Below are 13,645 nucleotides of genomic sequence, written 5' to 3' on the forward strand. Positions count from 1 at the left end.
CATGTGGAGAGAAACCTTTTTTATTATTTTCTTCGTGTTTATATGTGTATACTCAAGCTTGGACCATGGTAATGTTTGTTGGGGGTTGAGGACTTGCATTGAGGTCTATACAATGCAAGTAAATTGTGGTCAGAAATTTGAAGGTCCAAAAAGCACATAAAGGCAGCATAAAAGCAATCCATAAGACTCCAGTGGTTAATTCCATATCTTCAGAAGCAATATGAGAGGTTTGGGTGAGAAAAAGATCAATATTTAAGTATTTTTTTCACTAGCAAAGGGGTGGATTTATCCATCTCTTCAGCCTATTGATGAGTTGAATACATTTACTAGTAATTGTTATAACCAAAAGGTAATCAAAGTGTTTATAGACATGTGCATTTATTCCGGTTATGTTATAATTATGAATGTTGTGGGTCATTTGTGTATTTGTCCTCTGAGGTGTGACTGAGGGTCTGACCCATGTCAGGAATGCAGTTAACAGTGCTTACTCATTTAGCCCGGCTCCCAGAGAGCAGATACACATGTGAGTTGCAACTATTTCATTAATCACTTATTCAGTTTAAGTAAGAGCTTCATTGAGTTTAAGTTTAAGGTCATTAATTGCTGACAAAAAATGCATTCTAATTTCTTCACAAAAATATATATCTGTTATAATTATTACATAATTAATCAACTATTCTATAACATTTGATTCTATTTTAATTAACTAATTAATCACTATTAATTGAATGAGAGAGAGATTTTAGGTATGATATGATTTGATTGTCATATTAGGTGACTGTGCATTAGTAGGCCTTGTGCGAATGTTCTTTGTCGTTCTCTGTCTTAATTTTCTGCAGATGGTGAAAATAAAAACTGCATTCCACCAAATGTTAGGGAGAAAGCCTCCTGTTCTAGAGGAGATAGCACCTACCCATTGCAATGTCTAACTCATTCAGTGTTTGGATTGTTTAGGGTGCCCCATCTGTAAAACCAATAATGGGAACTTGATTAATGTTATGGCTAACTAATTATTGTTTGCACGAAGGTGGAAACAGACTATATTTGTTAAGTGCTAAAATAAGTAAGTGACCTATCAGAATCTTAGGAAGTGTTGTACTGTGACACCTCTAATTCAATTTGCATATGACTATAATTGCTTGTGAATGTTTTTGAATCGGTACTTTTTTCCTTTCCTTTTTGTCGTGTTTCTTTCTCTTTTGGGCTTCAGAGAACAATCATTAAACTCGCTCTCAAATGATTGCAAACCTGAGTCTGGGTTTATATTCCTCAATTATCATATTGGGGACTGTGATGAGGAGGAGGGCGGGCCGGGCCATGAGGACACATGGCTGGCCCTGGATCGGGCTAATTAGCCGGGAGGGGGATAAAGATGAGCCGGGGGTGCCAGTTTGAGAGAGAGAGAGAGAGACGCATGCGGCTGCGTTTGTTTAGGTTTGTTTTATGTTGAGTTTTATCATTAAACTTCACGTTGACTGTTTAGCTGGTTCCTGCCTCCTCCTTGCCCATCCCTTACCCCGTTACAGGGACCCAGATGAATCTCTACTTGCACTTTCACACACTACTTCTTTTGTTTTTGTCAATTTGCATTCTTCGTGCATATCGCCACCTACTGGGAAGGGAGGAGAATTTATAGTAAAAATACTGATCTGTTTCTTACCTACACCTTTCATATCAATTCTTAATAAATGGATTTAACCACTGGAGTCATATTCATGACTTTTATGCTGCCTTTATATGTTTTTTGGACCTTCAAATTTCTGGCCACCATTTACTTTCATTTTATGGACCTACAAAACGGAGATATATTTCTAAAAATCTTCATTTGTGATCTGTAGAAGAAAGTCTTACACATCTGGGATGGCATGAGGTTGAATACAAGATGAGAGAATTTTCATTTTTGGGTCAACTATCCCTTTAAACAATGACCCAAAAGTGTCATAAAAGTAGTGGCTTGTGTGTTTACAGGTTGTTTAGCACTAAAAACAACTCAAGTTCTTACGTGAACACACAAACCACTGTGAACGAGTGTCTCTCGTGCATTAATGAACACGCAATGGACAACAAGATTTTCACAGAAAAATTAACATACATTTTTTTTTTTCTCTCATCAAAGAAGACTGGGAATATGACGTACAAGTTGCATGGACTACTTTTATGACACTTTTGGGTCCTTTTTAAATCTTAAATTGAGTACCTAACAACTGCCATTGTATTGAAAAAATGGACTGGAATATTCATTAAAATGTTTCCCTTTGCTTTCTGCACAAAAAGACATACAGGCTTGGAACGACATGAGGTAAATTGTGACAGAATTTTCATTTTTGGGTGAACTATCCCTTTAATATTAATCAGAATACACAATTTATAAAAGAAAAAAGAAAGTAATGCAGTTCAATATCCTAATAGTAGGCTTATTGCAGTTGCCAAGAAATGTAGCAACCTGGAACATTACTATATGTGCGGTCATAGATGTGAGTTTATAGTCATTATAAAATGGTTTCAGTGTCAGATGAGAATGGTAACCATACCTGTTTGGCCAGACTATACTGGTAAGGGTCTGGTCTATAGGATGGCATCCACTGCAGGCCCCCCTGCCCTTGACTCGTGGTGCCTGGTGCGCTGGTCACCACCTCTGAGTATGGGACGACCGGCCCTAGGCCATAGGGCCCCAGTGGAGGATGCTGATGAATGTGGTGGTGTCTGGTGGAGCTGGAGTGGCCAGCTGAAGCCAGACTGAAGGCCTCCTCCAGCAGGAGATGCATCTGCTGACGAACCTCATCTATGGAGGGCTGTGAGCTCAGCGTGGACGTCTCGGATTGACTTTTGATTTGACGAACACAACCGTAATAATGACGGCCCACCAGTCGGTCCACGTCAGTCTCTTTGATAATATCTGGCTCGGTCTGCAACTGTCAAACAAGCACAAACAAGTGAACAAACAAACAAACAAACAGATATTCAAGTGCTACTGTAGCATTTTGATGCTTAAGTCAAAAAGCACGCACCACCCAAAAATAATAATAATACAGGTGCATGATATAACTCACTAAAAGACAACAAAGTTGACACACTGATGCTCCCAAGCAAATTTAATTCTCACCTTACATGTGACCCTTTGGAATTTCCTGCATTTATGTAGAAATTTGTCTTAAAATCTGATCTGAACTTCATCTAAGTTACAATAATGAACAAACACAATCTATTTTAACTAATAACACACAAATTATTGTATTGTTCTTGAAGATATTGAATACATAATTCAAACATTCACAGTGAAGGTTGGAAAAAGTATGTGAACCCTAGACTAATGAGGTCAACAATAGCTAATTAGAGAAATGGTGAGCAGATACAACGAGACGTTGTCTAATCTAATTATTTGTCCATTATCTTCCTTATAATAGTTGTCGAACGCGACTAGTTCTGTTATACAATTTTCTAAATTAATGGCGTGGACATGGAGACAGTTTAATTTAATTCCTAACACATATACTGTTCCCTTACAGGAATGACCTCAAGAGAGCCATTCACACCTGACATCCTAAGAATGTGGCTGAGCTGAATCAGTTCTGTAAGGAAGAATGGTGCAAAATTCCTTCTGAACGTTGTGCAGGTCTAATCCACAGCTACTGGAAACGCTTTGTTCGACCATTTATCATTTAAACGGATCAACCATTTATCAAATCCAAGAGTTCACTTACTTTTTCCACAGCACTGTGAACATTTAATGGGATGTGTTCAGTAAACACATGAAAGATTATAATTGTTTGTGTGTTGTTAGCTTAAGCACATTGTGTTTGTCTGTAATTGTCTAAAAACCAGCTAATTCCAGCTTTTCTTTTTCTTGCCACTGTCTATATACAGTATATACATATATAATTTTGTAAATGAGAAATTTAGCAACGATTTTAGCAAAAGCGATTTACATTCAAGGCTTTTTTTTTATCAGTATGTGATAGCAAATGTACGTACTAATGGTCAAAATATAATAAAAAGTACAATAAAATGTTGCTAGTTTTTTACAGTTGCCTCTGTGCTACTGGCAGTAATTTCACTCCAAGAGTAAATGCATTCCAAGAAAAAAAAATCCTCATATTATCTTGCCAAGACTAATATTCTGAGATGCTTTATAAATCAGGTTTACATTCTACATTCTCTTTCATACCAAATTACCACTTTCATCTGAAACCTTTTCATAACATCTCCTCTAAGCTTTAACTGAAACGAGCACATTCAGAGAGTGCTGCTGAAATACATCGATGAACTCTGATTATATTCTTAATTATCTTAATTATCTTAATTATGTAACACTGATTATCTCTCCTTCTTTCTTTCTTAAATGCACACATACTAAAAAACACAATAAATGGACCATGAACAGTGTGCAGTCTGCTCTTGAGTGATCCTGGATGGTTTAGCAGTGTGGGAGTGTTGTCAATTCATTAGATGGTTGTGGTTCACCTCTCTTTGATGAACACACACTGAAGCAGCTAATAGTGTTGTAATTAAAGACTGCAGCAATCCACCAAACTGATGCATATTTTTCTTTTGTCTTTCCTTTCTCCTACTATCCATCTTATTACAAAGTTATTTATCTACTCTGTTGCTCTGTTCTATAGCATAGTGAGCTATGTTTTCTCATTTTTGTCTCCAAATTTGAATAACCAATAAACTGACCGTTAACTCACTCTTCCTCTAAAAAGAAATGGGAAAACACCTCGTTTTTTCATAAAAGAAATGGAAAAAAACAAGAATTCAGCCTCATTTCTTGATTTTTCATTCAAGCGCATGAAATAAGAGTACAACTTATTTGATTTGCAGAGGTGGATAAGTGTGACATGGCCATTTCTACTGATTGGTCAACCTGGAATGTAATCTGCTTTTCCTCATTCTCTTCCTTCAGATTAAACGCTGTTTCACACGGGATGTGGTGAGCGCTAAATAACCGCAAGTTTATCACATCCATTGAGGGCAGCTTTTTTAGAGTTAATGCGATGCTCACATTGCGGTTTCAGGTGCGCAAGTTGCCATGACTACAATAAGAAAGGACTTGATTTCAGCCGAAATGTCTATCTGTATACATTTTTAAAGTGAAAACTGGGAGAGTAAATTTGTGATAACCAAGTCCTTAGGTAATATAATAATTAAATATGTGTTAAACGGAGCAGAAAGATTCTTAGATTTTAAATGGCTATAAATAGTTTTCATTTGTTGTTAGGAGACAGCAACTAACCATAAACGTATTAAATAAAATGGCATCCTGTCTCTGTTTAACAATTTGATTGCTGTTTTTAATATAATAGGCCCATTTATAATAGCCCAGGTTTTATTTTAATATTATACCACACGAGAGTGCCTTGGGTTTTTTGCTTGATATGTTGAAACCAGCATCGTGATTCTTTGAGACCAGGTTGGATGAAATCATTTTGGTCTAAAACTACATTTACCTATTTGATAAAATAAATAAATAAATAAATAAAAACAATAGAGGTGATTCATGCTTTGTGTTCAAGTGGGAGGTTTCAGGTTCAAATCCAGGTAGGTTTAATAATTTTTTTTCACTAAACCAAGCAAAACGCAATTACATATTAGCAAATGTAAATCAGGAACAGGAAGCGTTTGGTTGCATTTTACTTCATGAATTCACTGGAATGGTGAACAGGCCTCGGATAAGCGGTAAGTGAAGAGCTCTGCTTTTTCTTCCATCAGCTTTCATGATAAGGTCTGCTTTTGGCCATGACACATAGAGGCGTGCCTTTAACAAGGTAAGCCGTAACCAAATCTGGCACTGGCACATATTGCTATTTATGTCATTAGTTTAAATAAAGCCACCCATAGCTAGGCTAAGTCCCTAGTTAAATAAGCTCTGGGCTTTCTTGGTCCAGGTACACATCATCAGTAAGGTTACAAGCCATTTAATCCATTCGGCCAAGCTGGCTCAGACACACATAGAGATTTAGTTCATTAGCATTATGCCATTCTGCCAAGCAGGCCAAGGCACACTTAGCTAGCATACACTCAGTGTACATGGCTCTTCAGGGCAGCAGCAGGACACAAGTCCTGGTGGTAGATCTGCCAGGTTGGGGGTAGGGATGCTCTGATCGATAGGCCACCAATCAGTATCTGCCAATATTCACTTCCTATAACTCGATCCGTGGTCTCATAATTAGGATGATCGCATAAACCGATCGCACCTGTCGCAAAAGACGCGAGCATCCTTTAAGACTTCAGCATCACAGTCATGTCATCACAGGAGTGAGAGAAGTGCTACATAAATGTTGTAAGACAGCAAACTTGATTCAGCAGTTAAGAACGATACAGTAAGATGTGGCAGATATGAAAAGTTTATGTACAGTAAATGAACTTTCACATGCCACATGGCAAAGGGAAACAGGTGCAAAACGGTCTTTAGCGAGATCAGTATAGGGATCGGTATCGACTAATCAGATGACAAGAAAATCTGTGATCGTTTCGGATGTAAAATTCCTGATCGGAGCATTCCTAGTGGGGGGTAGTAAGACTTAGTACTTGCTCTGCGGCAGCAGCAACACTGTATGATCACTAGCACGCCAGCAACGGCGAGAGAGTAGACTATTTTATTTAAATGAAATTATGCACCTCCATTCCTTTATACATCTTGATGTAATCCTTCCTCATGACCACTTAGTGTGTTTTCATCATCTAAATGGGAGGCTAAACAAAAAGTTAAAATGTGACGAGACTGCAGTATACCTAACAGACTCCTGCAGCACGTGCAAGCCATTCGCGCATCACGAGCCGGCGTCCTGAAAATATATGCTACCTATCAGAATGTGCTACCAACGCTATATTCACATAGTTTTAGGGTTGGGGCTAGGGTTTGGGGTAGGGTTAGGACTTAGTACAGCCTCACACCTTTTTTTCCTTCTTAGGGCTGGGCGATATGCAAGAAATATGTTCACAATATTTGTATTTAAAAAAACAACAACACAATATCCAATTACATCGTCAACCCCCTGGCTAAGGGATCGGTCAATATTCTTGCTTTAGTGATTTTACATTGAAAATTAAATTTATTTAAAAAACGAAAAACTTAAACCAAAGACATTTCTAAATTCAAACTGCACTTCAAACAAAACGAAAAAGCAATTAAAATAACAAAGTGATAAAAAACCCCAAAAACATATATAACCACCTTTCCATTTACTGTCACGCAAGTATCCGTCTATGACAACAGGCGGAAAATTACTAATACATATTAAGATCTAAAAACAATTATACATGTAAATTTAATAATTATAATGATGATAATAATCACTGAAATATAAATCATGGTTTGAGGTGAACGTGTTTTTGTATTATTTTATTATTTAATCACAGATGTACGTATAGGCTATTATAAAATGACCCTGCATAGTTGCACTCACAACAAACTGCTCTGTGGAAATAAAGTGAAATGAACTCAGAGCACCACCTGAGCTGAGATGGTCTGAGGTCATTTGCAGCATTCTCATAGATGATACTATTCTTGCAGAAGACTGAAACAAAGAAAGAGTGAGAACCCTTTACATACGCATGTTCCACAAGACTGCACACCTCTGAACAAACAGCGTATGAGACATGCGCATAGACGGCTTTTCTGTCATCTGTCCTTAAAAATATAATAAAGTGTGTTTCTTCAAGTGCGTTTCTGTGTGTCTAACAGCATTTCTAGTGTCATTCTGAATCCGAAATGTCTTACAGTTACCCACCATGCACCAAAACTTTCATCGAGCTGTTCGAGTGGGTCCGCCTACTGCTGCATTTGTCGGGGGAAGCTCAGCTCGCAGCCCAACAACTGCTGGTGGCTAACCTGCTGGAGTACCCAGATCTGAATTGGGCCATCCTACAGCGGGTCGGCCGGAACCTCCGAGCAACATCGTCAGTGCTTTCGGGCGCTGACCAATGGGGGACTCAGCTGCCCATTCGCTTTCGTCCAGCAGCTCAGGGATGCCTGCCGGAGGTGGTTGCTAGTGGAGGACCGTGACGCCGGGGGAATCGTCAACTTGGTGGTGCTGGAACTGTTCGTTGACCGGCTGCCCAAAAGGACCGCGGAGTGGGCCCGGTGCCACCACCCGACATCGCTGGAGGATGCGGAGATGTTCGCAGGTGGTGTGCGGCATGCAGAGAATATCAGCTGGTGAATCCGACGGCCACCCCAAGAGTGCCTTTGCACCCGCTTGAATTGGTATGGACCTCGTCGGGCCATTAGAGAGAACAGCATGTGGACATCGCTTTGTGTTGATTCTGGTGGTCTACGCAACATGATATCCAGAAGCAGTGCCTCTACACAACATTTCAGCACATAGAATAATCTCCCGAGTGGGGATTCTGAAAGAATCAAGGCACTACTTTCATGCCACGTACACTATGCGAACTGTATGAATTATTGGGTATTAAATTGATTTGGACAAGCATGTACCACCTGCAAAGTACGGCTTGGTCGAACAGTTTAATCAAACCTTGAAAAACATGATTCATAAGTTCGTGCACGAATATGCTCGGAATTGGGATAAGTGGCTTGAACCCCTGTTATTTGCAGTGCGAGAGGTCCTGCAAGCCTCCACGGTGTTCTCCCGTTTGAATTATTGTATGAACGTAAGCCTTGCGGTGTCTTAGACGTCGTGACGGAAAATTGGGAGGAGGGACCTTCAAACAGCAAAAACGCAATTCAATACATTCTTGACCTGAGAGCAAAACTTCACACATTGTGGCACCTATCACAGGAGAATTTGCTACGGGCTCAAGAATGTCAATCCCGGCTGTATAATGGGGGCTCGGCTATGGGAATTTACACAGGGAGATGATGTACTTGTATTACTACCCACATAAAGCTCTAATTTACTCAAAGTGGCAAGGGCCATTTGAGGTCACATGGCGAGTCGGAGAAGTTGATTATGAGGTGACGCGTATTGATAAAGGTAGAGTAAGTCAGATTTACCACCTCAACCTCCTAAATCTATGGAGAGAGGCAGTCCCCGTGACTTTGGCGACGGTGGTCCCGGAGAGGGAGGAGCTCGGTCCGGAGGTGAATTTAAAAATCACAAAACAAGTCACCCCAGTTCCCTTTTTATCTGTGAATAAATTTGCTCTTGAGCTGGCTAAGCTCAGCATAAAGATGTGATGGATTGGCTACAATGGCTTCTAGCTTTCTTCTCATTCTCTTTTCAATCACCTCCTCTATATTGTCCAGTTCTATCCCCACCACAGAGCTTGCTTTCCTCACCAGCTTCCCCAATTTACTGGCACCACAATTCCAAAATGCCCCCCCCCCCCCCCCCCCCCCAAAAAAAAAAACACCACAGCAAAAAAGATAACACTTGCTACCACAGACGTATAAAATGTCCGTAGTAGCCTAGTACACACATTAAGACCTTAGCCTCCTCAAAAAGAACATCCTGCTCTGCCCTTTCCTATATAGGGCCTCAGTATTGTCTGACCAGTCCAATTTGTTGTTAAGTTCATCTGTAATACAGCCGACAATGGAAGAGTCATCTGAGAACTTCTGTAAGTGACACGTTGCTGAATCAAAGCTAAAATCAGAAGTGTAGAGAGTGAATTGGAATGGTGACAATACAGTTCCCTGTGGTACACCAGTATTGCACATCACCACATCTGACAAGCAGCCTTTCAGTCTGACATACTGTGGCCTGTTGGTAAGGTAGTCTGTTATCCATGCCACAAGGTCCTGATCCACATGCATCACAGAGAGCTTCTCAGCCAGCCGGAGTGACTGGACTGTGTTAAAAGCACTTGAGAAGTCAAAAGACATTATCCTCACAATATTCTGTGGCCTATCCAGATGTGTGTAAGCCTGTGAAGCATGTAAATAATAGCATCCTCCACACCACTATCAGCCTGATATGCAAACTGCAATTGATCTTGATAGTCACGTACCAGGGGCCTAAGATGTTACAGAACCAGCCTCTTAAAGATCTTCATTATATGTGACATTAAGGCCACAGGCCTGAAGTTGAGTACACCAGGGCGTCTTTTCTTGGGCATGGGGACAATACAGGATGTCTTCTAAATTTTAGGCACCCTTTTTAGTCTCAGGGAGAGGACAAAAAGATGTCAAAACACTCCTACCAGCTGTTCCGCACAGATTTAAGCACCCACAGGTTGATGTTGTCAGGTCCTCTAGCCTTATTAGTTCTAATCTTAGTGAGCTGCCATCTCACCTGATCATTCATGATCATTATGTCTGGAGAAGTTAAGGGTATGGTGGATGAAAAGATATGGGGGGAGGTTGATAGTGTTTGTAATGCTATCTTCCTAGATGTGGGAGGTGTTGTAATATCTTTCTCTAAGGGATGGGCAGTATTATCTACTAATTGGTAGAGATGAGCTGTAGTTGTCCTGCCCCCATCATGTGGTGCCACAGGGAGACCTATAGAGGATGGGATAGCTGAGGTATGTGAGGGGACAGCCATCATAGGGGTGTGAGTGTGTACATTAAAAGAGACATTTACTGAGGTGGAGGGAACATCAACCTGTGCTGCTGATTCAGTCCTGTTGAAAAACTGGTTTAACTCATTAGCATGTCCCTTTGTCCTCTCTACTATTCCTTCTGACCCTTTCATACCAGTAATATTCTTCACTCCCCTCCACACCTCTCTCGGATTGTTCTGTTGCAGCTTCCCCTCAATCCTATTTTTATAGCACTCCTTAGCTCTCCTCAGCTCCCTCCTCAGCTCCTTCTGTATTCCCTTCTTAACTTCTTCGCTGTCACCAGCCATAATTGATCTCTTCTTCCTATTCAGCAGGTCTTTAATGTTCCTATTAATCCAAGGCTTGTTGTTATTGGGAAAACAGCTAACCTTCTTGGTGGGGACAATACTCTCTTCACAGAACCTGATGTAATCAGTTTGCACTGAGTGAGACCCTCTATGTCATCCCTGTAATCTTCCTGAAACAACTCCCAATCAGTTTTCCTGTAGCACTCCATCACAGCCTCATGTGCCTCCACAGACCACAGCTGCACAGTCCTGGAGATGATAGGCTGTCTCATAACAACAGGCTTATATGTAGGAGTAAGCTGTATCAGGCGTACAGACATTACTCTTCATAGTAACATGGCCTGGGTTGCACCATTTGGAGTTAACATAGACAGCAAGTCCACCACCCAATTTCTTACTGCTTTGTTTCCCCCTGTCTGCCCGAATCAGCAAAAAGCCAGCCAGTTCCACTGAACAGTCAGGTATTTTCCCGTTCAGCCATGTCTCCGTCAAACATAACACGCTGCACTCCCGATACTCGTGTTGTCCGCTCACCAAGGCTAAGAGTTCATCCATCTTATTAGTCAGCAAACACACATTCCCCATAACAACAGCGGGAAGACACAGCTTTTATCTCCACCTCCCATCCATCTTCCTTTTCCTCACCAACGTGCCAGCATGAGTTCCTCTTCTCCGTATTCTTAACTCCACCAGAATCTCCCTCGGACATGCAGCCACTCGACTCACTTGAGTAGACCATTCTACATTGTTGTTCAATGGTCACGGCATTCTTTGTCTTTGTCTTAGTCGCAATGTTCTTCTTTGTCTTGCACATTGTAATCCAACAAGCAATCTATATATTATCGTGATACTAAAAACTAATACCGATACACAAACAAAAGTAAGAAATAAGAAAAGAAGTTTAAAAAGAAAAGAAAAGCGAGAGCTGTTGTGTCATGCTGCCACTAATTGCGGCGCCGGAAGTGTGACCTACCTGCTTGGGAAGGCCTTCACCCTCTGTTTGGACAATACCCTGCTCCAATGGCTCCACCACATGAAGGATACTAATGCGCGGATCACTTGTTGGTATCTGGCACTTCAGCCCTTTAAATTCAAGGTGGTGCAGATGGCTGTGGCTGATTTCCTCTCTCGTAGTGGGGGGGTAGTCAATGGCAGACCAGATGGTTCCCTGGCCTGAGTCGGGGGGTGGGGGTATGTGGGGGCGGAGGCATGGCCGAGCGCCGTGCTGTGGAGAGTGAAGCAGGGAAGATGGGTAGTGAATGATTGCAACCAGTGCTTAACACCTGTCCTGTATTTCAGTGAGGAGTGACTGGGGCTTTTAAGGAGAGGAGACAGCAGCAGTCAAGAGAGAGAGAGAGCCCAGCGGAGATGCTGCATGTTGTTGCCAGCTGTCGTTTTGCAACTTTGAGTTTTATGTGAAGCTATACCGTTGCGCATTTTAGCGAACGTGTTTTTGTTGTCAATAAAAGTGAAATTCCTGAGTTGGAATCGCCATCTTCTTCATTCCTTGAACCTCCTTAGAGTTGATAAAGAACATCTGGCTTTCAATGCATTATTTAGGTTCATTTATCATGGGTCGCAAACTCTCCATTTGTAATGTTTGCTGCTAGTGCTGGCAATTACAAAGACGATGAAGTGAAGAACACAAGTGCAATTTTATTCCAAACGTGAAATCCAAAAAAAACCTAACTATAAACATGAACAAAATACAAAACATGAACTTGACTATAAACTTGACTTGACATAAACTTGACTAGACATAAACTTGACTAGACATAAACTTGACTTGACTTAACATGACAACGTTACCAAACACAAAACCTGACAAAGGACAATGGAAAACATGAGGGCTTAAATACATGGACAAGGGGTAAAACAATGACGAGGAAACCAATGAACAGACAGAACTAATAACAAGATAACAAGACAATAACACAATGAAAACAAGACACAAGAACATGGAGGGAAACAGGAATTACATGACTAGGGAACACATGACATGAAACAGGAACTAGATATTTCAAAATAAAAGACATGAAAAACATGAATCAACAAAATACACATGACATATCCCCCCCACTAAGGGGCGGCTCCTGACGCCCCAACACATGAACAAAATAATTTTCAAAGTTCAAAAGGGAGCTGGGGGGGGTCTTGAGGCATGGCTTGGCAGGGCGTGGATCATGGTATCAGGGCGGAGCCCATGGGGGGTGTAACCATGAGAGACTAGAGGGGCGGAGCCATGGAGAACTGGATACCCGGAGAGTAGCCGAAGACTCAAAGGGCCAGGGTGGAGCCGGAGGCAGGGAGGACCAAGGTGGTGCCGGAAGAGCAAAGCAGAACTGAGGGATCAGAAGACTGAGGTGGAGCCGGTGGGACTGAGGACCAAGGTGGAGCCGTAGGGAAGGAGGTCCCTGGTGGAGCTGATGGATCGGAGGGACGAGGCGTAGCCAGAGGATCAGAGAGCCAAGGCGGAGCCAGGTGACTGACTGACCAAGGCAGAGCTAGAGGGACAAGGGACCCCGGTAAAGCCAACAGGCTGAAGGACCGCAGTGGAGCCGAGGGAACGTAGAGCTGAGGTGATGTCGAGGGATCGACAGGCCAAGGTGGAGTCCAGGGCTCGGAGGGTCTAGGCAAGGTCGGAGGGTCGAAAGTTCCCCTTGCCTATGTCAGGGGAATCGTCCCCTGGAGGATTATGTGGAGGACTTTTGCACTCTGGCATGCCAGGTGGACTTTAATGAGGTTGCCCTCAAAGACATTTTCCATTTTGGATTAACTGAGTCTATCTCTTTGCTGATGCCAGGCGGTCAGAGTACCCACAGCCTGGCTCAGTATATTGACCTTGCCCTACATATTATTGGTTCTACGTTCACTGTGGGGGAGGCGGA

At 41.7% G+C, this 13,645-nt stretch overlaps 1 protein-coding gene across 1 annotated transcript in view; it reads right to left on the bottom strand.

Annotated features, from left to right (window-relative positions):
• The window catches only part of LOC127456305 (UPF0606 protein KIAA1549L-like), a 169,092-nt gene that overhangs the window by 19,531 nt on the left and 135,916 nt on the right, over positions 1-13,645 (bottom strand). Inside the window, exon 18 of the mRNA XM_051724727.1 lies at positions 2,532-2,906. Within this exon, the coding sequence (XP_051580687.1) occupies positions 2,532-2,906 (375 nt within the window). The remainder of the gene's footprint in view (positions 1-2,531; positions 2,907-13,645) is intronic.

The sequence above is a fragment of the Myxocyprinus asiaticus genome, chromosome 18 (genome assembly GCF_019703515.2).
Source record: "Myxocyprinus asiaticus isolate MX2 ecotype Aquarium Trade chromosome 18, UBuf_Myxa_2, whole genome shotgun sequence".
Taxonomy (NCBI): domain Eukaryota; kingdom Metazoa; phylum Chordata; class Actinopteri; order Cypriniformes; family Catostomidae; genus Myxocyprinus; species Myxocyprinus asiaticus.